Genomic DNA, 27,706 nt, shown 5'->3' with positions numbered 1-27,706 from the left:
CCAAGTATTTTGTTTTCTTCTTAGTCTTGTTTTGGGGTATTATTATTATTATTATTATTATTATTATTATTATTATTATTATTATTATTATTATTGGGGTTTTATGGCTCCATACACATTTTAGAGGTATTTGTTCAATGTCCTGGAAAAATGCCCTAGGAATTTTTCTTTTTTCTTTTTTTTTGGGGGGGGGTCACAGCCAGCCATGCTTAGGGGTCACTCCTGGCTCTACACTCAGAAATCACCCCGGCAGGCAAAGGGGACCATATGGGATGCTGGGATTTGAACCACCATCCTTCTGTATAAAAGGCAAAAGCCCTATCTCCATGCTATCTCTCTGGCCCCATGCCCTAGGAATTTTGACGTGAATTGTGTTGTACTACTTTGGTTAAGATGGCCATTTTAACAATGTTGATTCTTCTAATAAGTGAACAAATAAATGATTCCATTTTCTTGTGTCTCCTATTGTCTTCTATTTCTTTTTGTCTGTTTTATTTGTTTCATTTAGAAGTGACTTATAATTTTCAGTAAATACACATTTTATAAATTCTATAACTTTTCACTGTCATCTTCTTGATTCCTAGATATTTGAGCTTTTAATATGATTATAATGGGATCATTTTGTAAATTTTTCTTCTATTAGTAAATTATAGGTTTATCATAATTATTACCATCCATTTTTATAGATTTCAATTTTTATATAATACATTAACTAAGTTTAAGTCATGACATACAAATTAGCAATGTCTCACACTGAAGAACAATATCTCTCCTATAATATTATTTTCTGTAACATTTGTGTTTCTTTACTACTATGACTCTATGAAGTTAAAAAAATAACACCTAGGGGCTGGAAAGATAGCAGAGCAGTATGGCATTTACCTTGCACACAGCCAACAGGGTTCAAATCCCAGCAACCCATATGGTCCCCCGAGCCAGTCAGGAGTGATTTCTGAGCACAGAGCCAGGAGTAACCCCTAAGCGCCATTGGGCATGACCGCCCTCCCCTCCTCCCCCAAAAACACTTAATACTTTCTCCAGAGTTGACTGGACATGATAAACTTACAAATGTGTACTAAATACATAACTAATCCTTATACAACTTTATTTATTTATTTTTTTTTTGGTTTTTGGGCCACACCCGGTGACACTCAGGGGTTATTCCTGGCTATGCGCTCAGAAATTGCTCCGTCTTGGAGAACCATATAGAACACCAGGAATCAAATCGAGGTCCCTACTGTGTCAGTCTCGTGCAAGGCAAGGACCCTAATGCTGCACTACTATTCCGGCCACTCCTTATACAACTTTTTATTCACTCTCCAAATTCCCACTTTGTCTGTATTTAATGAAACCAAGCAATCAATGTCAAAGTTTTATGACTTTTTTTTTGACTGAATAAAGCATTGTTAGAAGGGAATATTAGAATATAAGTTTATAATTAAAGCTGCAGAGGTCAGGGACTAGGCCCAGAAGAACAGCTAGACCCAGAAACTTTATGAACACATACTACCAGGATGGTCATATATTAAGGAATGCAGAAAACAATCTAATTGCATCCAAGAACTAGCACCCAGGAACCTGAGGGCACCCAAATGGAATGCGGGCCTTAAATTTATATAGCTGGTGAAATCTCTGAAATCTGTCTAGGAAGCGTCCAATTTCTTCCTTCACCAACCAGTTTACCCCTAAGCAATGATTAAATGTGTAGCCAATCCCTGCAATGGTCACTTAGTCCATTCTAATAATCTCTAAACTGGGTATACAAGTAAGAATCTAAGATTGACAGGGGCGGGGGGGTCGCACCTGCTAGAGGTGTGGCCCAGTATGCTTGTATTTTAAAATAGACTCCTTTGCATATTTTGCAGTACTGGCTCACTTCCTCGCAGTCTTTGTGGGACTGATCTTGAGTCCAGACCTAGCAGTATTTTTGAGAGTCGTAACTAATGTTGACTATACTGGTCTCTCATTCCTTTGTGTAGCTGAGAAATATTTCATTGTGTAAGATGTAATAAAATTTTTATATCTACTAGTTAAAATTATTTTTGGTTTTTAACTGTTATAATGTCATTCTATAAACATGCAAATATGTCTTTGAGCAGATATATGTTTTTGTTGCATTTTAGTAATAGTGGCATTGACAGCTACAATGAAAAAGTATATTTGACTTAAAAAAAGCTGTCAAATTGTTTTGCAAAGTAGCTGTGAACAAATGCATTTCAATCTTGAATGTTACCTGGGCACAATTTATTATCTATTTATAGATCTTAGCTTCAATCTGCTAATGGGAGATTTGTACCTACATTTATGAGTAACAGTGTGGAACACTTTTTGTTTTATTATCTATTCTGATGTGGCATAATGGTTAGTCTAGTCTCATAAAAGGAAACTTATGTGTACTCTCTCCTGTTAATTATGTTTTAGTATATATTGTTGATGACTAAAATTTTGATGTTAATTTTATTCAGTACTTTAGGATTTTTTAGTTTTTAACTATTTTTATAATTACTGGATTTTTAAAAAATATTTTCACAGAGACTATAATTAGATCTGTGATTATTTGTTAGTTTTTAATTGAATTGGATAATTAGACTTGAAAAATGTTCTGCTTTATTATTTTCTTTATTTCTTGTACTGTCTTAAAAGAGTAGCATTTACTGAAGATATCCTGACTGCATACTCCAACAAAATTTTATTTCAGTATCTTGCTCTGTCTATATCTTTGATATTATATACTGAGGTTTTAAGTCTTCAATGACTAATCTATTTGTGAAAACTTTTAGGTTATTTTGGCCCAAATCTTTGTGTCCCATTTCAACTACTAGCTCTGCCCTTTTGGTTAAGCTTGAGGTTAATATATCCATTTTTCTACTTAACTTATTCATGTAGATGAATGATAAATTATATGAATAAGTATAATATTACACTCTTAGCTCTGCCCTTATTATGTATTATAACTAGCTACCTCTCAGCCAGGAGCAATAGTTGAGTGCAAAGCCAGGAGTAATTCCACACCACAGAGTGTGGCCCTAAAGCATAATATATATATGATATATGTCTAGCTTTTAGAACCATTTTAGATTTATTTTATATAGTTTTAGAGGACTATCACTAAAATATAGTTAGGTGATTGAATATTACTTTAATAAGTTAAAACTATTACCTTAGCATCAATTCACTTAGACTCTTTCCCCATCTTATAACTAGCAATCTATTCAGAAAAAAAATTTATTTTAAATGAAGGGAAACAATTGATAAAAGGCTCAAAATCAGTAATTCTAAGTTATGTTTAAAGGATTATGACTACATCATTATAAATGTATCAGATAAAAAAATAGGGTGAGTTACAAGCTATAATAGTGAAGCAGCTAGGATACTTTCCTTTCACATGGCTAACCTGGGGAGGTTCAATCCTGGCACTGCAGATGGTCCCCTTACCATCTCCCTAAACACAGGATTAAATCCTGAACAAACTAGGTGTGAACTATCCCCATCAAAAGAAAAAAAATCATAATGAGAGACAGTGGTCAGATTAGGAAATGAAAAACATGATTAATTTAAAAATGATGAGCTTTAAATTCTGTACAGAATAGAGGGTCACTGAAGGTTTCTGAAGAGGAGAGGCAGATAATGAAGGCAGATTTATTTCTACCAGTTCTTAACTTTTCTACATTAGAGTTAACTGATTAAATCAATTCCTTATTTGATGATAAATATTATTAAAATAACTGCTATTACTAGGGCTAAGTATAACTAGGACAGCATGGAGAATCTGATCAAGAAGAGAGTTCTTATCAGGAAAATAATTTGCTATTTATACAAGACTTGATAAATGGAGAATCTGATCAAGAAGAAAGTTCTTATCAGGAAAATAATTTGCTACTTATACAAGACTTGATAATACAAATTATGGAGAGAGTAAAAAGGATGGCTATGATTTCACATAAGTAAAAACATTTCCAACTAAGAATTGTTCTTGTAAGTTAAATATTACATATTTTTTACTTAGAAATAATTTTAAAGCCTTCACACATAGCTTCCAATACAATTTCCAAAATAACCCAGGAAAATGCTAGCTCAAGAATAGAGAAAAATTCGCAGAAAGACAATTGCACTTACTGTGTTAGTGAGGTAACTCTAATAAAATACTGGTTCATTTCCCCTGTACTTTCCCCAAATAATTTTACATAATATTCTCAGAACTAGGCTATTTTAAAGCATCAATAATGAGCTCATCAAACTCTTATAAATTGCATTTTTAAACAATTCCTTACCACATGAAATAGGAGGTTTTCAACTGAAAAAAGAGTATATTCTTTTTTCAATTTATAATATCTTTATTTAAGCATCTTGATTACAGTTATGATTGTGATTAAGTTTGTCATGTAAAGAACAACCCCCTTTACCAGTGCAATTCCTACCACCAATGTCCCAAATCTCCCTCCATTCCACCCCACTCTCACCTGTAATCTAGACAAGCTTTCCAGTTCCCTCATTCATTCACATGATTATGGTAGCTCTCAGTGTAGTTATTTCTTTCTTTCTTTTTTTAAGTGTGTCTAATATTGTTTAAGCAGTCTTTCCTTTTCTTGATTCTACCAAATTTTCTCATCAACACATTGTCTCTGTAAAGACATCTACTTTCTTTTTTTTCTTTATTTAAACATATTGATTACATATATGATTTTGATTAGGTTCCAGTCATGTAAAGAACACCAGTGCAACATTTCCACCACCAATATCCCAAATCTCCCTCCATCCCAGCCCACCCCCACCTGTACTCCAGACAGGCTTTCCAGTTCCCTCATCCATTCACTTGATTATGGTAGTTCACAGTGTAGTTATATCTATAACTGCACTAACCACACTTTGTGGTGAGCTTCATGAGTGAGCTGTAAGTTCCAGCCCTCCTCTCATTGTCTCTGATGATTGTTGCAAAAAGACTTATTTTTCTTAAAACCCATAGATGAGTGAGACTATTCTGTGTCTATCTCTCTCCCTCTGACTTATTTCACTCAGCATGATAAACTTTATATACATCCATGTATAGGAAAATTTAATGACTTCATCTCTCCTGACGGCTGCATAATAGAACATTGTGTAAATGTACCACATTTTCTTTAGCCATTCATCTGTTGAAGGGCATCTCGGTTATTTCCAGAGCCTGGCTATTGTGAATATTGCTGCAATAAATATAGGTGTGAGGAAGGGGTTTTTGTATTGTATTCTTGTGTTCTTAGGGTATATCCCTAAGAGTGGAATAGCTGGTTCGAATGGGAGCTCAATTTCCAGATTTTGGAGGAATCTCCATATTGCTTTCCATAGAGGTTGGACTAGATGGCATTCCCTCCAGCAGTGGATGAGAGTTCCTTTCTCTCCACATCCCCGCTAGCACTGATTGTTCGCATTCTTTGTGATGTATGCCAATCTCTGTGGTGTGAGATGGTATCTCATCATTGTTTTGATTTGCATCTCCCTGATGATTAGTGATGAGGAGCATTTTTTCATGTGTCTTTTGGCCATTTGTATTTCTTTTTTATCAAAGCATCTGTTCATTTCTTCTCCCCATTTTTTGATGGGATTAGATGATTTTTTCTTGTAAAGTTCTGTCAGTGCCCTGTATATTTTGGATATTAGCCCCTTATCTGATGGGTGTTGGGTGAATAGTTTCTCCCACTCGGTGGGTGGCTCTTGTATACTGGGCACTATTTTTTTGAGGTGCAGAAGCTTCTCAGCTTAATGTATTCCCATCTGTTGATCTCTGCTTCCACTGGTTTGCGAAAGTGCAGTTTCTACTTGAAGATGCCTTTAGTCTTAATGTCATGGGAGTGTTTTACTGGTGTGTTGTTCTATATACCTTATGGTATCAGGTCTGATATCAACGTCTTTAATCCACTTGGATTTTACCTTCGTACATGATGTTAACTGGGGGTCTATGTTCACTTTTTTGCAAGTGGCTAACCAGTTCTGCCAGCAACAATTGTTGAAGAGATTTTCCCTGCTCCACTTAGAATTTCTTGCTCCTTTGTCAAATATTAGGTGATTGTATGTCTGGGGGACAATGTCTGAGAACTCAAGCCTATTCCACTGATCTGACAGTCTGTCTTTATTCCAATACCATGCTGTTTTGATAACTATTGCTTTGAGGTACAATTTGACATTGGGAAAAGTAATGCTTCCTATTTTCCTTTTCCCTACAAGTGCTTTAGCTATTCGAGGGTATTTATTGTACCACATGAACTTTATAAGTGTTTGAACCACTTCTTTGAAGAACGTCATGGGTATTTTTAAGGGGATCGCATTAAATCTGTATAATGCTTTGGGGAGTATTGCCATTTTAATTATGTTAATCCTGCCAATCCATGAGCAGGGTATATGTTTCCATTTCTGTGTATCCTCTCTTATTTCTAGGAGCAGGGCTTTATAGTTTTCTTTGTATAGGTCCTTACATCTTTGGTCAAGTTGACTGAAATATATTTGAGATTGTGTGGCACTAATGTGAATGGGATTGCCTTCTTGCCTTCCTTCTCTTCCCTATCATTATTGGTATATAAAAAGTCCATTGATTTCTGTGTGTTAATTTTATAGCCTGCCACCTTGCTATATGGGTCTATTGTTTCTAGAAGCTTTTGGTAGAGTCTTTAGGGTTTTTTAAGTAGAGTATCATGTCATCTGCAAACAACAAGAGCTTGACTTCTTCCTTTCCTATCTGGATTCCCTTGATCTCTTTTTCTTGCCTGATTGCTATAGCAAGAACTTCCATTACTATGTTGAAGAGGAGTGGTGAGAGTGGACAGCCTTGTCTTGTACCAGAATTTAGAGGAAAGGCTTTTTGTTTTTCTCCATTGAGGGTAATATTTGCGATTGGCTTGTGGTAGATGGCTTCAACTAGGTTGAGAAAGGTTCCTTTCATCTCCATCTTGCTGAGAGTTTTGATGAAGAATGGGTGTTGGACCTTATCAAATGATTTCTCTGCATCTGTTGATATGATCATGTAATTTTTATTTTTCTTCTTGTTGATGTTGTGTATGATGTTGATATATTTATGGATGTTAAACCATCCTTGCATTCCTGGGATGAAACCTACTTGGTTGTAATGTATGATCTTCTTGATGATGCATTGGATCTTATTTGCCAGGATTTTGTTGAAGATCTTTGCATCAGCATTCATCAGGGATATCGGTCTATAATTTTCTTTTTGGGCAGTATCTCTGTCTGGTTTTGTTATCAAGGTGATATTGGCTTTATAAAAGCTGTTTGGGAGTGTTCCTGTTTTTTCAATTTCATGGAAGAGCCTGGCTAGAATTGGTAGTAGCTCCTCTTGAAAGATTTGAAAAACTTCATTAGAAAATCCGTCTGGGCCTAGGCTTTTCTTCTGGGAAAGATGTTTGATTACAGTTTCAATTTCCTCAATAGTGATGGGGGTGTTTTAGATATGCTAGATCCTCCTTACATAAATGTGGAAGGTTATAAGTGTCCAAGAATTTTTCCATTTCTTCTAGGTTCTCATGTTTAGTAGCATAAAGTTTCTCAAAATAGTCTCTGATTACCCTTTGGATCTCTGCAATATCTGTCGTGATCTCTCCATTTTCATTTCTAATATGGGTTATCAGATTTCTCTCTCTTTCTTTGTGAGTTTTGCCTATGGTCTATCAATCTTGTTTATTTTTTCAAAGAACCAACTTCTGCTTTCGTTGATCTTTTGGGTTGTTTTTTGATTTTCCACTTCATTGAGTTCTGCTTTCAGCTTTGTTATTTCCTTCTGTCTCTTTATTTTTGTTGGTCTTTTTCTAATTTTTTGAGCTGCATCACTACATTATTCAGGTATGCTCCTTCTTCCTTCCTGATGTGTGCTTGTAGAGCTATAAATTTTCCTCTCAGGACCGCTTTTGCCGTGTCCCATAGATTCTGGCAGTTTGTGCCTTCATTGTTATTTTCTTCCAGGAAAGTTTTGATTTCCTTTTTGATTTAATCTCGGACCCACTGGTTGTTCAGTAGCAGGCTGTTTAATTTCCAATTATTTAAGGTTTTCTTCTGTGTGCCTTTGTAGTTCACATCTAATTTCAGAGCCTTGTGGTCAGCAAAGGTAGACTGCAAGATTTCTATCCTCTTGATTTTATGGAGGTATGTTTTATGTGTCAGCATGTAGTCTATCCAGGAGAATGACCATGTACATTGGAGAAGAATATGTATCCAGGATTTTTTGAGATGAAGTGCCCTATATAAATCTACTAGTTCTCTTTCTTTCATAACTCTTTTCAGGGCTAGTATGTTTTTGTTGGGTTTCAGTCTGATTGACCTATCAAGTGTTTATAGGGCCATGTTGAGGTCTTCCACAATTATTGTGTTATTATTGATGTCTTCTTTCAGATTTGTCAGTAATTGTATTAGATAATTTGCTGGTCTCTCATTGGGTGCATATATGTTTAATAGTCTGATATCTTCCTGTTTGCACATGTATCTTGATTATAGATAGTGTCGATCTTTGTCCCTGACCACTTTTCTGAGTATAAAGTTGGTGTCATCAGATATTAATATGGCCACCCAGCTTTTTTGAGGGAGTTGTTTGCTTGGATAATTTTCCTTCAGCCTTTGATTTTGAGTCTATGTTTGTTCTGACTATTCAGATGTGTTTTTTTTAATATAATTTTTATTTTGATCGTAGATGTGTTTCTTGTAGGCAGCAGAAAGTTGGATTCATCTTTTTGACCCATTTTGCCACTCTGTGTCCTTTAGTTGGTGAATTCAGTTCATTGACATTGAGGGAGATGATTGTCATAGGATTTAATGTCATCTTTGTAGATAAGTTTGCTGTGTTTGTTGGTCTCTCTTGTCTTAGAGTAGACCTGTCAGTTTTTCCTTTAAGGCTTGTTTTTCATCTGTGAAGTTTTTGAGCTGTTGTTTATCCATGAAGCTATGTATTCTTCCTTCAAACGTGAACATGAGGTGGGCTGGGTGCACTATTCTCAGTGAGGCATTCATTTCATTCAATCTTGTCACAATATCCCACCACTGTCTTCTGAGAGTTTCTTGTGACATGTCTGCTGTACAGTATCTTAGGGATGCTCCTTTGAATGTAATTTTCCTTTTTGATCTTGCTGCTTTCAGTATTCTATCTCTATCTGTAGGATTTGTCATTGTAACGAGGATGTGTTTTGGGGTGTTTTTCTTTGGGTCTCTTTTAGCTGGTAGTCTTTGGGCATGCAGGATTTGATTGCATACAGTCTTTAACTCTGGTAGTATCTCTTTGATGATGTCTTTGACAGTTGATTCTTCCTGGAGATCTCCTACCTGGGCCTCTGGGATTCCAATGACTCTTATGTTGTTCCTGTTGAGTTTATCAAAAACTTCTATTTTCATCTGTTCGCATTCCTTGAGTACTTTTTCCATTGCCTGTTTGTTTGTCTTAAAGTTCTTTTCCAATTTCTTCTGCTGTGTTGAGTTTTTCTGCATCACAACTTCCAGTACTCTGATTCTGTCCTCAGCTGCTGTTATCCTACTGGCAAGGCCATCTATTGAGGTTTTCAGTTGAGCTACCATGTTTTTCAGATCTGTTTGGAGTTTTCTGATTTCTGTCTTTGTGTTCTTTTCAGATTGATTTGCTTTCTTTGAATTCTACAAGCATCTTCCATATTGCTATATTAAGTTCCTTATCCAAGAGGTTAATCAGGAGGTTGGAAATTATTAGGTCATCCGAGCTTTCGTCTTCATTCTCTTTGTATGGTGTTTGCCCAAGAGGTTTCCCATTGTCACGCTTGTAGTGTGGTTTTTCCTGCGTGTTGTGGTGGGGTTCATTGGTTAGAGTGCACGACCACGAAGCAAAGCGGAGCCGCTCTTCTGCTGCTTCTAGTTGACAGTTATTTTGGGGGTGCACTCCCTAGACCTCTAAGGAGACCTTCAGGTATTCAGAAACACAGACAGACACAGGAGAAGTTTCCCTTGAAGTCCTCAGAGTGATCAAAGGCACAGCAGGTGGAGCCTCCACAGGCCAGAGAGCTCAGCTTAATAGATGGTAACCCCCACAGCCAGAGTTTACTCACTGGGCAGCTTCAAAAAGTAGTTTTTTTTTTTTTGCTGGTGCACTCCCTAGGCCTCTGAGGAGACCTTCAGGTATTCAGAAACACAGAGAAGCACAGGAGAAATTTCCCTTGAAGTCCTCAGAGTGATCAAAGGCACAGCAGGGAGGAGCCTCCACAGGCCAGAGAGCTCAGCTTATTGAATGGCAACCCCCACAGCCAGAGTTTACTCACTGGGCAGCTTCAAAATGCAGTTTTTTGGGGGTGTGCTCCCTAGGCCTCTAAGGAGACCTTCAGGTATTCAGAATCACAGATAGGCACAGGAGAAGTTTCCCCTTGAAGTCCAGAGAGATAAAAAAACAGAGAGTATATTCTAAAATTTAAACTCACGTTCCTATAAATTATACAACAGTAAAAACCCTCTTACCCTTCGTATAGCTATATAATTACCATCAATTGCCAAAATATTTGGTAGTTTCATTTGATGAACATAACACTAAAACACTTTTCATAATAGAATATATTAAATAACATCCCCTTGTTTGTTCTTTCACAGGATTTATATAAAAGTTTGACATTAAAAAACTACATTAAAAAGTAACTAAGTTATGGCCAAATAAAACTATTTGAGACTTTTACCTCAGTTGTTTTAGGATTGCATTTTTATTTGTTTTTTAAGCTACACTTTTCAAATTCATGATTGGATATAACTTTCAAGGACCATGGAACATGGCCCATCTTATGTTGAAAGTTATTGTATACCAGAGAATTTTCTGGTTTATTCATTAAACAATAAAAAAGATTTTGAAAATTGCACTCCATTAAACACCAAATTATATTAGCCTATTTGTCTAAATAATATACATAAGTGGACACCTGTGTATAATTATTTCAGTTTCAATTTACTATATAAATGCATTTAGTCTTAGAGTTTGGGGCTAAATTCTTATTTATTGGAGATTTTTGAGAAATGCTATCTTAGATATCTTCTTACATTAGCAATAAAGCACTCTAATCTAGTTCAATAATTAACCACATTAATTCATAGTGCATACTACCTATTTTTAGAATGCTATCACTTTCCATTTTAAGTGTTTAAATGAACTATTTCAAAAAAATTAAAACTAATCACAAAATTTAATATTTATATAAAATTTTCATTGTAATTATATACGACTATAGGTACAAGTATAGAAAACTAAAATGTAATAAAAAATAAAAATTACAGAGAGCTGACTGAAGACACATATTTACCTGACATTGCCCTTGGTGTTTCTGAGAACTGTTCTGCAGCAAAATTCTGTGTGACACCAACCAGGCTTGATTCCGTCACTTTCCACAATCTGGTCATTGACTTGTATTCTTCAGGAAAGGCCAGAAAAAACAATACTGTTAATTCTTATGTGATTAATTACATTTCCATAAATGAATTGGCTACTAAATGAGCTTTAATATACTAATTTATGAAAAATGTCTTTTATGTAATATTTAGGCCTGAGTAAAATTCCTAATAAAAATTATTTTGGACAGACATGGCACAAAATAGATAAATAAAATTAACTTCAATTTTTTAATATTCTCATATTTACATAAATTTTTACTAATAGTAAAGTCCAACAAATACAGCCAATAAACCCTATAGACTGTTATCTAACTTTCTCCCCAATGCTACTCACAAAGAAAATCTAGGAATATCAACAGAAATTACAAGGAATCCTTTATATTCAGAAGTCCTATATCTTTGAGGCTGAATTATTCATGTACATAATGCCTATGTACATACATATTTGTTATATTTTATATATAATACAATAATATAAATTATGTATGTATTACATACATGTATATGTATCTATGCACAAGTATGCATGTGTATAGAGTCTATGTAAATAGATGCTTCTTTAGGAGTAACATTTGTATTTTTATATATAAACATTTTTATTCTTCAAATTGAAGTATTTCATTCATACAGAAATGCAGAGAAAATAAATGATAAACATTCCTGGACCAAATACTACATCTTATGAAATCTAATGACTGTATATTACTTATTTCAATTTTTTCTATATAAATACATTATGGAAAAGCTTAATTCCTTTAGGATTTTTCTCTATTTCTATGTTATCCAATCTTTCCACAGAGAGAACAATCATACTAATTTTTATTCTTAGCCATTTTATTGATTATTTTGAAAACAAATATTACTCAGTCAAGCGTGACTAGACACAATATATGTACATTTGCAGTCTCCAAATATTAGACTTATACCTTCCATTTTTACAATTTAATTTGCTTCATTCAACATTACATATGAAACATATCTAAGGGTTATAAGTAACAATTCTGCCTACTCAATTTTATCAATTATGTTTTTATACATATTCTGATTATATTCATCTATTTGCAGTTTATATAGCTATGCTTTAAATTTGAACTAATTATGAATAGTGCTTCAAAGTTAATCTTACTAGTTTTATCTATGAAAAAGTATGCTTCTAGGGGAATATATTTCTCAAATAGAATTCTTCCTTCAAAGAAAGTAAGCATTTTCAATTTTTATTACACACTACCAAATTTTAGCTACCAATACAATACATTTCTTGTAATCAGTGTTTTGCATGAAAGTTTCTGACTTACACACCCTCTCAGATACTTGTTATAATAAAACTCTTCAAATACTGCATTTCTTATAAATATACACAAGTATAAGTATCATGGTTTAATTGCATTCCACTATTATAATTTTCCCTGTCCCTTATGTGCTGCCAACTTTTTGTGACTTTTCCAGATCTTATTCAGTAATACAAATGGCTCTTATTGTTTGATTGTCATTTTCCTTTCTCATTTATATGTTTCCATTTACATATTTTTCCATTTTGTTGTTGCAAATGTCTTTCCCAATGTGCTTAGTCTTTTCATATACCTATGAAATGTGATGGGTTTTGAGAAAAAGCATTCTAAAAATTAAGTCACATTTATAAAATTCTAACTTTTAACTTTATGTTTGGAAAATTTTAATGTTGTTTAAAAAGAAGCCCTTATGACCAAAGTTATGAGAACTTTTTATTTTCTTCTAAAATATTTTTTAAACCTAATATTTTTGGTTTTAGTATGGAGACAGTAAAACATTCATTAATTACTAACTAGAAATATTTAAATAAATATAATTATTTCCCAAGTGTATAATTAGGTTTGGCCCGTAAGACATTTAATGAAAAGGTTATTTCTCCACACATATTTGTTGAGGTATATCTATTAGTATTTCAGCTATGCTTCAAGGTTTTTCTATATTTTCAATTGACCTCAACTTTGTCTTGCTGGCACTATTTTGTCCAGTTATATACAATTTTGACATCTCATCGGGCTAATTCCTTTTATCCAGATTGTCATCTTTAATATACTTAAAACAACTGGCACTTTTTTATAACTAGTTTGTATTTACATGTTCTATTAAAACACTTGTGGTTTTAAAGCAATTATACTGATTTGAAAGATTAGTTTGGTGAAAATGAATATCGTTACCATATCACTCTTCCCAATTAATAAAATTTTCAGTGCTAGTGGAGCAATTATTTTACTGATCAATATAATAATAGGGAAGTCTCTTAGCTTTGCAGACAAGAGAAACAACCCTCACTTGAAAGTGCATAATAGAATCCCACATCTAAAAGTGGAGAGCTATGTATAGTACTTTAGAGATCAACAGACTGCAATAAAAAATACATAGAGGTTGGGCCAGACTGGTGGCACTAAGCTGTAAGGCATCTGCCTTACCCCACGGTTCTATCCACCCGTGTCCCATATGGTCCCCCCAAGCCAGGAGCGATTTTCTGAGTCCATAGCCAGGAGTAACCTCTGAGTGTCACCGGGTGTGGCCAAAAAAAAAAACCCAAACAAACAAACAAACAATACATAGAGGAGATCCCATGCTTCCATGGATAGTAAATAAGTTGAGAGAAGTGCCTGAAGGCTGTATTCTAGAGTACAAGACAGAGAGAACATGGCTGTTAATCCAGGTCAGCAGGCTATGAATAGGATAGAGAAGTATGTAAACACACCTGAGCCAGCTTTGAGCCCACTGAGGGAAATGGATGATGAAAGAAAAATCTCTCTCAACCCCGTATTTCTCATCATTTTTACAACTATATTCCCATTCCTCCAACCTGTTTCCTTTCTGTAGTCTACTGTTTACCAGCTGCTCCCTAGTCTTTTGCCATGGCCCCTATGCAATATTTATTTGTTCTCCTTGGAATATCCAGGGACAAAAGGAGGGGACATTTAACCCAGTGTGGAAAACTTCTGATGAGACTTCTGTGAGATTTCCCCCACTTAAATGGATGCTGACCTTATGAATTGCAATGACAACAAAAAGACTATCAGACTCTATTTGGGACCCCAGAAATGAAGAATAATTATGGTACTACAAAATATGTCCTTCCTACCACTTTGTTCACAACAGACCTTTGACATTTACTCTACTGCTACAGAACTGTAAATAAGTACCTAGAGAAATCATCAGATAAAAAGAAAACAAAATAAATTAAAATAAAGTGACAGAGCTGCCTGTTTGAAATATAATAGTAATTTAATTTTAATTTTACTGATGAAGGTAAGAGAGACTAAAGGAATTAAGGAAACAAAAGGGTCAAAGAAAAAGTTAAAACATGACAACCTTATACTTCATGAAAATATGTTATTGAGAAAAAAAGCAACTATCCAAATACAGTCTCAGAAAGTTGGAAGATTATGATTACAAGTACTGTAAAATGGAAAAATCAGAGGTAGAAAGAAATTCATATAAGCAATTAGAAAGGAATACCAGAACTCGGAACAATAAATGAGCCCAGAAATAAAGCCAAAAATTAACAGCTGAAAATTAAAGTTTTAAATAAGAAAAGTAACAAATTTAGAATATATAGATGTAGAGAATATGAAAAAAAGTTCTACAGAAACATATAAAACTAAATATAGGCTCAATCAGTGTGGTCAAGTATAGCAACCTCAGAACAATCTTGGTAGAAAAAAAGACATAGATTTTAAAAATACTGAAGAAATTCTATTAAAATTGATCCATTATAAAAGATAATGTATGTTAAAAAATAATCCAGGGTGAACACAGAGCTAGAAAGAAAGGAATAAATATTTTATTCAAATAAATAATAAAAGAAAAAATCCCAAATTTGAGAAGAAGCTGAAAATACATCCATACAGCTAAGAGAACACCTGGTTATCTAAATGAAAGAGCCCATACAGCTAAATATACATTGCAGTTAAACTTTAGAGTTCAAGACAGCAAATAAATTTTGCAGATGGGGGTAGCATGCAATTAATTAAGGTACTCCTATTATCATATAGTCATCAGTCTTACCAGGCCCTAGAAAAATGTAATAACATGTTCAAGATATTTTAAGATGAAAACTGTCAGTCAAGAAGAATATATCTCGCAAGACTCACATATAAAGGGAAAAATAAAAAACTTCAGAGGCAAAGAAAGGCTAATGGAGTTTGCTAACATTTGGAATTTCCCTACAAGAAATATTAAAAGGGCTGAGTGGTTTAAATTAAAAAATTTTTAAGAGTTGGCAATAAATTAAACAAAGAAATAAATAAAACTACACATAAAAACACTAAAATAAAATTCTAATTTTTATTGCAAGGTCCTCAAACATTAGTAATCACTATAATATAAATGAGTCAAGAAACAATAAGGGCACAATAGATTACAAAGCAAAGCTCTAAACAATTATAAGTGATTAAAATGCAAAATGACATAAAAAGAGAAAACCACATAAGAACAGATGACAACAATTTTTAAAACAGAATTAAATGGGTAGATTAGTTTATTAAAATTAAATGTTACTCTATCCTCGGTAAGTGCTTTACTATTTATTATTATAAACTGTTTTCAAGTTTGGTTTTTGTTTGTTTTTTTTGTTAATTTTTGGATCACAAGGGTAGTGTGCAGTGCTCAGTGTTCAAAGATCACTCCTGATGATAATCAGGATGCCATATCAGGAGCTAGTGATTGAATCCAGGTCTGCTTCATGCAAGGAAAGCATCTAGTCTGCTCTACAATCTTTCCAGATTTATGTGTTTTAAATGTTTTTTACAGCTGGGGGGATGGAATGAGGGTAATGTGGCTTGTCAGTATCAAATGGTTACAACTGCTTAAGAGACCAGTAAAAATAACTTGAGGGACTGTCCTTACATTGATCCAATGTTTACGATTGATTAAAGTCCCAAACGTACTGAAACTACATGTTAATTGCTACATCTTTATCTTTGCTTCATATACTTATCTATCATCTTGTTGGTGAATTAATGAACCAAATAAAATCTGAAACATTAATTTTACATTTATAAAAATATTTTTTCTAACTCAAAGTTAGTCTTTAATAGTTTAGAGGTTTCACTAAAATGACTTAGTGAATGCACATTCCAGGTCAATGCTTTACCACAGATACACTGCATGAACTTTTAAAAACCAGAATATCTTTATTTGATCCTCAGAGTAATTAAAAAGCAGCAATGTTGGGGCCGTGGAGAGAGCACAGCAATAAGGCATTTGCTTTGCATGTGGCCAACATGGGAGGGAATTGGTTTGATTCCCGGCATCCTATATGGTTCTCCAGCCTGCCAGGGGCAATTTCTGAGTGCAGAGCCAGGAGTAACCCCTGAGCACCACTGGGTGTGACCAATAAACAAATCAATCAATAATAAATAAATAAATAAATAAATGAAGTTTTTTTTAAAAAAGCAGCAATGTATTTTTTATTTACTACCTTTATTTATTGTACTTATATTTTATAATTATTGGATGTTTTGGTATAAACACAGCTAGAACTAGATAAAGTCAAAGTTAAATATTCTCCATGGGTGTTAATAATGTTTAGGAGTAATGTTAGTAATGGTTAGGCATTTGCAGCTCCTTGCAAACGAAGACAAAATAATCAAGGAGGTCAATATTGGAAAAGAAGAAACCAAATTATCATTATTGGCAGATGAGATAAAAGTATAGTTAGAAAAACCTGAAGTATAAAAAATTTCTAGAAATACACTGGTATAGGAAAGGGGAAGACAACAAAATCAAGAAACAGAAATCTATTGTATTTATATATGTAAGCAATAAAGTAAAGAAATTTAAAAAAAAAATTCATTCACAGCTATGCCTTAAAAACTAGAACCGGGAAATAAGTTTAACAAAACAGGTGAAAGGCACAAAAAAGAAAACTCTGTCATTCTTAAAAAGTAATATAATTAGATATTAGGAATCAGAAACAACCTGTGTTCATGAACTGGAAGCATTAATATTGTCAAAATGACAACTTCACACTATACAGAGTCAATGTAATCACTACAAAAATAATCATTATATTTTAAAGGATGAATTAAATACTGTTAAAACTATATTGAGTAATAATTCTCACCTCAAATAGCCAAAGAAGTCCTCTTCTTACCACAACTTGGAGTTACACTATCAAGGTATAATAATCAAAACATTGTGGTACTATGATGAAGACAGACTTTTCCATCGATGAAACAGAACTGAGAGCTCAGAATTATATTTTCAAATATACAGATGGCTAACCCTTATCAAAGGAATTAGAAATGTAGAGTAAAAAGCTTCTCTTAAACAATGATGTTTGGAAAAATGTCAATCACCTGTAAAGAGTAATCAACTTAGAACCCTATCTTACATCTTCCAAAAGGTAATTTCAAAATGGATAAAACGTCTTTGATATAAGATGTGAATCCAAAAGTTTTGAGAAAAGCATGGGTATAATACTTCATGAAATTTAATATAGAGGAATCTTCAAAGATGCAGTGCCATTGACCAACCAGTGGCATTATAGACCAATACTGCTCAAATTAAGAAGCTTTTGCACTGCAAAAGAAATAATAATAAAATAAAGACAACTCACAGATGGGGAGAAAATATGTATTCATTGCTTATCTGACAAAGGGTTACTATGTACAACATATAAAGCCTTTGAAAAATATAACAACAAAAACAAACCCCATGAAAAATAGGAAAAGGAGATAAATGGACACGTCCTTTAAAGATACAGATGACCAAGAGGTATGTGAAAAATACTTTCATTTAATATCATCAAAGAAATACAACCAAAATAACAATAAGCTTTCACCTCACACACAAGAAAAAAATAAAAAAAAAGTGCCATCTGGCATAGATAAGGATGGCAGGTGATGCTCATCTACTGTTGATAGGAATGCCTACCTATTTCATATATTTGGAAAAAAAACTGGACAACTCAATAAACTTAGAAGTGAGCTCCATGTAACCAGCAACTCTACTTCTTGGCATTTATTCCAAAGGCCCCAAAACACTATTTCTAAAAGACATTTGTTCTCCAGTGTCCACTGTAGCATTTTTTACAAGTGCTGCAGCAAGATCTGGATTAATCCAGATGAGTGAATAAAGAAATTGTGGTACACAGGACAGGAGACAATCCAAGCAGTTAATGTGAAGGACTAGAATATATCCACTACAGGTTCAATTCCAATTAACACATAACCTCTCCAAGTTTTTTTTTTTGGTTTTTTTTTTGGGTCACACCCGGCAGTGCTCAGGGGTTATTCCTGGCTCCAGGCTCAGAAATTGCTCCTGGCAGGCACGGGGGACCATATGGGACGCCGGGATTCGAACCGATGACCTCCTGCATGAAAGGCAAACGCCTTACCTCCATGCTATCTCTCCGGCCCCAACCTCTCCAAGTTTTGCTGGCAGAGCTTTGGAGCCCTTAACAATGATTAGATATCACCCTGGGTGCCCCTAGCACCTATAGAATAGTTAGGGTATCCCAGATTTGTAAGGTCCAACCCAAATCACATCTGATGGCCCTGTGCTGAACTAACAACTGAATTGGTCAAGAATCACCTAGAAAGCCCTCAGGTCTCCGGATCACTTTAATTTTTATTCTACTGATACCTATTTGTCAAAGAATACTTAGAGTGTCTTGAAATCTTAACTATTTTTCCCCAGGACTCGTTTTCCAGATTCTTTGAATTTTCAAATGTATTATGAAACTAGGTATTTTTCACCAAGAAAAAAAAGCCAGTTTTATTTCTTTGAATCTACAAATGAATACAGAGACATTTGCCATCTTGATAATACTTAGCCTTATTTTCTATGTTATCTCCATTTATCTATCTAATCAGCTATCACATTACTACACTATCATCAATTCTTAATAAAGACAAATTTTTATGTTTTATTAAAAAACATCAGCATGTAACTAAAAATTCCAAGGTAAGGTAAATATTGAAAAATCTGTTCACAGAGCCAGAGGGAGGAAAACACTGGTGGTGGGAATGCCCCACATTCATTATCACTATGTACCGTAAATAATTCTGTGAAAGATTTATAATGCATTTTGGTCACAATAAAAATTTATTTAAAAAATCTGTTCGCAGTTCTACTTTTGTATCTTCTAAAAATATTTGTCCATATATTCCTTTTCTTTACTTTTTACAATCATCTCTTGAAGACATAGCTAAAATGTTATATTATCTTTAGTTTACCTGCCTTTTTAAGTATAATGTCCTTTCCTTCACTTACCACTGTGAAAAAAAGTAAAATTCAATTTATGTATTTATTTTATTTTAGGTGGGGCATTGTTGATAATTTCCTAAACAATGCTATTGTAAAAATTCAAAACAAGTTCATTCCCTGTTTATTATTTTCTTTTCTATAATTCTTTTAATACCATTCTCTGTATTGAGAGCACAGAATAGAATTTGATGGTGAGCATCTTTGGTCTTATCAAAAACTAATGTGGAAAAACCTCAACTCTCAAAAGGAAAGAGTTGCTATCATATTTTCATGAAGTGAAAAATGATTAAGTTACCCTTGTCCACTTTAACTGGGCAAGGACAATTGGGAAGGCAAAAATTTTAAGAAAATGAAGTTTCAGGTGAATAAGAAGAATACTAAATAAGGAACAGAAAACTTTGAAAGCCTTTGGGGGGGAACCTAGTATTTATAGAATTAATATTTATAGAACTAATATTTACCAGAAAAGAAAGAAAAGTATATTCAAAATACTTATTTTTTCAAAGGCACAGCAATAAGAGGTGAAGAAAAACAAGATTTATGATTTCCTTAACAGAATTAAAGAACAAACTAGCTCAAAGAACTTTTTAAAAGTACAATCTTTACAGAATAATTTTGATAACATACAATAAAATCAACACAATTAAGAGACATTTCTGAGTACCCTAATTTAAAAGAAAGAAAAAGTGCTAAACACAAGAGTGAAGAAAATAATATGCTTGCTTCATTGATCTGATTGATTTATTCAATGAGTAATTTAACAAGTGGCTCTTATTGTATTCGAAGAACACTGACAGTGAGGTGGATACAAATTTGACTTAGGTTTAGTTGCTGTTTGAAAATAAAATTTACGTATATAAGAACAAAAGTAATTATGTGCAAAAGAGGCTGAAAGTAAGGGTTTATGAAGTGATCAAATGAAACCAAGACAGAGAAAGAAGTGATAATTAGATTCACAATGAATTCAAGAAGTTTTTCTATTTAAGTCAAGAAAACTAAGAGCTATGACAAGATAGAAACAAAAGGAAAAAAAAAGTGACATTTAACAAATCTACATTAAATTTAGTCCTTAAGGTCTAATTTGATCCTTTGGAATTTTCATTTAACAAAGATAGAGATTACTTGGACATTCTCTGTGAAAAGTAATAATGTCAGCATAGCAAACAATCTTAAGAAAATTTATCCCCAGAAAAGATCAACTGGATTCAATCAATGCAAAAAAGGGCTTGAGTCCGATTCAAAAGATCTAGTATCCACTCGATACTTCTCTGTGTGACATTTGAAACTAGAACTGTGGTTCATCATGGTTTTAAAGATTTACTAAAATATACATTGTCAATATACAAAACATGAAGGTAATTCAACATGTGTGCATTTGCTAAAGACTAATAAATAAGGAATACAGAGGACAATAGTTCTACTGGATTCAATTCTGTAAAAGGTGACTGGTTTTTTGGAAAGCAATTAGATCCTAACCCGAGCTCTGAAGTAAAAGGTAACAATGAATTGAGAAAATTTTTATGCTGAATATAGTTATGAGTATAAAAAGAACCTTGCATGAATATGACCTGATTTCATTTCCTAGCCCCAACGAATAAGATAGAAAGGACCATGAGTATGAAAAGGAAAATCGTATTATGAACAGAACATGCATCTAATAGTTACAAGAGAAAAAGAAAAAGGGAAGTAAAAAATTTAGCTAAAAAGTAGGGTGAAGGATCAAAATAGATCTTACAGAGTAAACTTAATGTAGGTTATGTGCTAATTTCCTTTATGATTTGCACTGAAAATTTTAAAATTAATTTTAAGATCTTTTGAAAGAGGCATATGGGCATTAAAGTTCTTTAGACCTAATTTTTAATCTGAAACCTCTAATTTACTGATAATTTTCTTTTATGGGGCTGGAGCAACTTTTAAAAGTCTTAATTCTATTGTGTATATATTTGATAAATTTTATAATAAACAAAATTAGGTAAATGATATTTCTAGCAATAATTTTCCAAAAAGATAAGTGCACACAGTAAATTGTTTTACTATATTTAAGATTTTACTTTCATATGACTTCTATTTATTTACTTGAGTTTTATTATTTACTTGAGTTTATTATCAGATGCTGGAAGTGAGAGAGAATACTGCAATATAATCAACAAGAAAAGCATATGAAGGGGATCACTTAATTGAAAATATTACTTCTAAAAGAACAGACAGCCTACTGTAAGAAACATAACCAGAAAAAAATAAAAATGAATTTATAAAAAAGAACATACTAAATAAATAAAAGTCATCCAGTAAACCTTTACACAGATTTATAAGGAAAAAGGATTACTTTTATAATAACATGTTACATCTAATTATTGAATATTACATAAAAATATTCAATATTAATGAAGGTAGAGTAATATATTCTTATAGAAATTGTAAAAAATTTTTTAAATGGAATGACCTTTCCAAAGGGCAGATTAAGAATGTTCTTTGAAATCATTTACAATATAATGTGCCTTGACACAGTATTCTACTCCAAGAAAATAATCAGAAATCTTCACTATGATTTGAATATAAAAATACTAATCTCACCAATAATTATAAACAACATATTAATTTTACAATAAAGAAATGGTTTACACATATAAAATACTATAATATAATATATCCTTAATATTGGTTTTAGAAAGTATTTAATGATTTGATATAATATATTAGCTAGGGTTAGGATCAGGAGTGAGATACCTAGATTTATATCAAGGCTCTGCCACTTGCTGTAAATATAACAAAGGAGTTTTCTTGAATACAAAAAATAATACTTAGAGCTATTAGCAAGATAAAATAAGAAACATAATATGGCATACTGTTTGATATTTAACAAATACTCTACAAATACCACCACCTTGACAAATAGAGTATAGGTACTTACAAATACATGTTAAATTGATTCATATGATTTTAAATAAATAAGCTAGATATATAGGCAGAAAAAAATCCTAAAAGAAATTTAGCTAAATTTTAATAGGTGTGAATTATAAACTAGATTTTAATTTCCTTAATTTTTTATACATAACAAGGGGCCAGAAAGATAATACAGCTGATAATGTGCTAGCCTTGCTGCAGCTGATTAGGTGTTAATTTCCAACACTGTATATGGTCCATTGAACACTGCCTGGCATGATCCTTCTGCATAAAACCAGAAGTAAGCCCTGAACACTCTAGGGAGTGACACCAAAACCTGCATAAAAAAATATTTACATCTATGTGTATAATTACTATTACAAATTTAGAATAAGCATCATGTAAAATTATGCAATAATTCACTAATTAGTGAATATTTAAATTTTCTAAAGTTTTTTCTTTGGATTGAATATTAATAGTTAATAATCAGATTGAACTTTAATAGTTGTTTTTATTTATTAAAATAAACCCACACACATATATACCATGATAACAAAGTAAGTAGACTAAGGGTTCCAGATTGAAGTTTCTGCAATATGTACCTTAAAACCAGAATGACAACCTCAAAAAATGTAAGGGAAAAGAAGAAATAATACATATAGTTTATTTGTTTCTATATATTTTTCTTTCTTTGTTTGGGAATCACACCTGGTTCCCAAAAACATCTGCTCAGTGTTTATTCTTGACTCTGTGCTCAAGAATCATTCCTGGAAATGCTCCAGGACTTGAACCTCCACAGACCACATATAAGGATGGCAAGCACTTTACTTGCTTTGTACTGTTTTCCTGTCCCTTAGGTTCTATTTTTCAACAAAAAAATCTAGTGTTCATAATATATTCCTTTTCTTTTCGTATGTAAAAAAGTAGAAATTTTAAAATTATTTACAGGACTTTGAAATTTTAATTCATTTGTATACGCATACTTTTGTTCATATAAACAAATCATATGCCTAAAAACAGAAAGTCCAGAGGGAGATTCTAAAATGAAAAAAAAAAAATCCCTGTTAACTTGTAATTTTATACAGAGAGAAAAATGTATTTAAAATAAAACAAAGATGAAACAAACACTTTTCCAGACATACAGCTAAAATAAATCATCACCAGCAGAAGTAGTGGTAAAATATTAAGGAAGTCTCTCAGGGAGAAGGAAACTGATCCTAGATAGAAATATGTATTTTCACAAAGGCAGAAAAAGCCCTGGTAATAGTCACTGAGAATATAGAAGAGATCCAAGCTATAAAGCATTCCTTGCAATAGTAAACAGACCATGTATCTGCCTACTTGCTCTTTGCATTCAGAAATCAGAGTAATAAAGAGGCACTCCATGATTAAAATGCAGTTTCCTGATTCTATATAACTTCCTGCCTGACTCAATAGAGTTCATGGAGTGAAAAAAGAAAGCTCAACATCTGAATATTATTTTCATTAAAAATATCTGTTTAAAAATTTTCATTTCAAGAATGATATATTGATTAAAGAAATTAAAACATGATATAAAATTTGGAAAATATCATCTTTTATTTTAAAATGAGACATAAAGAAATGATAAAGGATGGAGGAAGGACATTTCCATGAAGTTCACCATTTTATTTGAAAGAGATTTCAACTCATTTCTTTATAAAGATAGACTGAATAAGGGGCCGGAGAGAGAGCACAACAGTAGGGCATTTGCCTTTCACGTGGCCAACCCTGAAGATGGTGGTTCGGTTCCTGGCATCTCATATGGTCTCCCATGCCTGCCAGGGAAAATTTCTGAGCATAGAGGCAGGAGTAACCCCTGAGCACCTCTGGGTGTCGCCTCCCAAAAGAAAAAAAAAGATAGACTGTATGGTGATTGCAATAGGGGCAAAGAGAAGAAATTACAAATTTGAGAGAGGGGGTGAGAAGAAGAATAATTAGTTTAAAAGAGGGGCAGTAATTTAAGGTTTTTGCTACCACAAATTGACCCTACAACATTCTTACTAAGATCATAAACCAGTGGGTAATTAAAAATATAAATGGTTATCTATATGATTACTTTTAGTAGTTAAAACACTTTTTTGGCTTAATTTTTCTTTTTTTTTTTTTAATTTTTTTTTTTATTTAAACACCTTGATTACATACATGATTGTGTTTGGGTTTCAGTCATAAAAGGAACACCACCCATCACCAGTGCAACATTCCCATCACCCAAGTCCCAAATCTCCCTCCTCCCCACCCAACCCCTGCCTGTACCCTAAACAGGCTCTACATTTCCCTCATACATTCTCAATATTAGGACAGTTCAAAATGTAGTTATTTCTCTAACTAAACTCATCACTCTTTGTGGTGAGCTTCCTGAGGTGAGCTGGAACTTCCAGCTCTTTTCTCTTTTGTGTCTGAAAATTATTATTACAAGGGTGTCTTTCATTTTTCTTAAAACCCATAGATGAGTGAGACCATTCTGCGTTTTTCTCTCTCTCTCTGACTTATTTCACTCAGCATAATAGATTCCATGTACATCCATGTATAGGAAAATTTCATGACTTCATCTCTCCTGACTTAATTTTTCTCTTGCGGCATGTAACCTCTACTTTGCCTGAATCTCTGAGTCCTAGAAAAGATAACTTTTAATGTAATCTCACAGAATGTAAGTGAAAATCTTTCTCAAGTTACAAAATTAAGAAGAAATGTCAAGAAATGACTCCTAATAAAAATATAAAGAAATAGGGCCTGACTAGCAATACAAATGGAAAGACCCTTGTCTTCTATGGGCTAAACTGGGTTTGAATCCCCAGTACTGCCTATGGTACCTAAACAATGGCAGGAGTGAATCCTGAGTTCAAGGGCCAGGAATAAACTTTGAACGTTGCCACATGTGATCAAAGAATAGCAAAAACAACAAAAAGTCAAATGCACCAGACCATTTCTGAGAACAAAAATTAATCAGTACTACGGATAATGAGCATTTTCTAGCATAGAGGAATAGCCCAGAATTCCCTAGAAACACTGTTTACTGTCTGCTGCAGTGGAATTTATGGGAATCCACCTGGCTAGGTTGCAAAAGGCACAGTTCTGCTCATTTCCACAACTGTTTCCATGTGGTAATAAAAATGTGGAAAAATACTTCTCTTCAGTCATAGTCTGATAGCCTTGATTTTTCTGAATTCTGGTTATAAATATCAATCATCAGTGGTAGTAAGACTAACAAAATTAGATAAAATCAGGTAGTCTAGAATTTGTTAATGTTATGATGTCATTATTTATTAGTGTCTGGAAGTGTTGGCAAAAATTAAAACTCCACATTAGATAATTTTGTCAAAGCAACTGATGAGAACAAACTTCAGACTAGCAGGAACAACATTAATAAACTTTGGTTAATAAAGATGTTCCCAAAATGCTAGCAACATTTTAAATATATATAAAAATACATGTCAGCTCGGTAATAGTTCAAGTCCCTAAGGCATGAAGAATTCTTGCACAATATTTGATTAGAAGAAAGGCACAAGAGTATGTTCATTTGAAGGAGAGAAGAAATTAATAACCAAGGAATTATGACAAATGCACACAATTAAAATTATAGTTTGCTTTCAGGGTTGTCATAGGCATGAGTGCACCACAGAGACACAGACTTAACTAGTCCTACAGAAGACAGAGCTTGCTGCAGAATAAATATAAGAGCAGGAGTCTTCATTCATTTCATACATTAATATTACTATGTATGGTCAAAAACAATGAAAATTATTTGAAAGCCAATACCTCAATAATGAAAAACTACCTAGTATCTAATCCCACACTTTGCTTTTCTAGTAAGCAAATAAGTAACAAAATTCTAAAATGATGATATACAAAGATTAAGCAATAAGGGATCAGAAACATTGTAGACTCCAAATCCTATTTTAATTTGCCTTTTTAATAGAGTATTAGAGTACTATTACTCTATTATTACAGTTATATATTACTAGTTTTAAACAGTGATTCATGGAATATTTTCCATCATCAGTACTTTTTGTTATTGTAGATCTATTTATTTTGCTTTATAGAAATATGAAAAAGAAAGAACATAAATATACAAAGTGTACTGTATACAATCATAATATTGAATGCTGTATACAGTAAACAATTTAATTTTAAAACAAAAACGTTAATATGTTTGTATATTAAATATAGCATTTAATAAATAATACATTTACTATTGATATATTTAATTTTTGTTGTACTTTAAAAATTATAAGTAAGTCAGGAAGTATAAATGACTATTATAGTACTTCACTAAATTACAATATATAAGGCAGATAAAGGAAGGCAAAATAGGGAAGTAGGAAGGGAGAAGAAGGAAAGGAGAGAGGAAGAAAACAAGGAAGAAAGGAAGCAAACAAAAGAAAAAGATATGGAAAGAAAGACAGAAATAAAAAACAAGAACAAAAAGAACACCCACAAAAAAACTAGAAAGAAAAATGAAGAGGACCAAATAACCTATTTTGAAAGTAAACAGAAAAATCTATTCATTAAATAAATTTAAACAACTTGTACTTTTAAGGAATTATATGAAAAGATGGAATATCTTGACAAAAGAAAATTTAGCATATGTAAAGAATAGCACCTCAAAACTAGATACATTGGAGATAACAATGGCTATTTAAAAATGTTCAGACTATGATGAAAATTTAGGAGGGTTTGAAAAATAAAAGCAGATATTATATTTTTTAATATAAACCAAAGGAAGTTTTATCAAATCATAGAGTAAAGTGAAATACATTCCTTAAAAAGGAAGTTATTGAGAAGCTAAATCAAGTTAAAAAGATATATCACCCATTCTTTTAAAGACTAAAAGAATCTATAAAGAACATCTAATCCAGAATTTAATTTTCTTTGGTAACTAAGGTCTGAAGAGTAGCTATCCGAAGTGACATGTGAGAAGTTTGTCATTTTTAGTTTAGCCTTAAAATTATTTTATTACATATCTTCTATTACATATTGTCTGCGGAATATTTACACATAAAAATACATTCTATAACAATGGTTTGTAACTTATGATACAATATTTTATATCAATATATATAACTTTAACCTGTATTTTCAGACAGAAAGCATTTTGATACTCTGTGATCCACAGAAGCACCATCGATACAGAGTTCCCATTTCCCCTTCCAACAATGCTATTTCTAAAAGAGTTGCATTGTCTTTATTTTTTCTTATTTCAAACATGAAACTATTA

At 32.8% G+C, this 27,706-nt stretch overlaps 1 protein-coding gene across 1 annotated transcript in view; it reads right to left on the bottom strand.

Annotated features, from left to right (window-relative positions):
• PPP1R9A (protein phosphatase 1 regulatory subunit 9A) overlaps nt 1–27,706 on the bottom strand; it is a 316,932-nt gene that overhangs the window by 134,377 nt on the left and 154,849 nt on the right. The window contains 3 exon segments of the mRNA XM_049784454.1: nt 11,268–11,299; nt 11,302–11,334; nt 11,336–11,375. Of these exon segments, the coding sequence (XP_049640411.1) occupies nt 11,268–11,299; nt 11,302–11,334; nt 11,336–11,375 (105 nt within the window).

This window comes from Suncus etruscus, chromosome 1 (assembly GCF_024139225.1).
Source record: "Suncus etruscus isolate mSunEtr1 chromosome 1, mSunEtr1.pri.cur, whole genome shotgun sequence".
Lineage (NCBI taxonomy): Eukaryota > Metazoa > Chordata > Mammalia > Eulipotyphla > Soricidae > Suncus > Suncus etruscus.
Note: the sequence above shows the minus strand (reverse complement) of the source record. Positions and strands in the feature narration are given on the sequence as shown.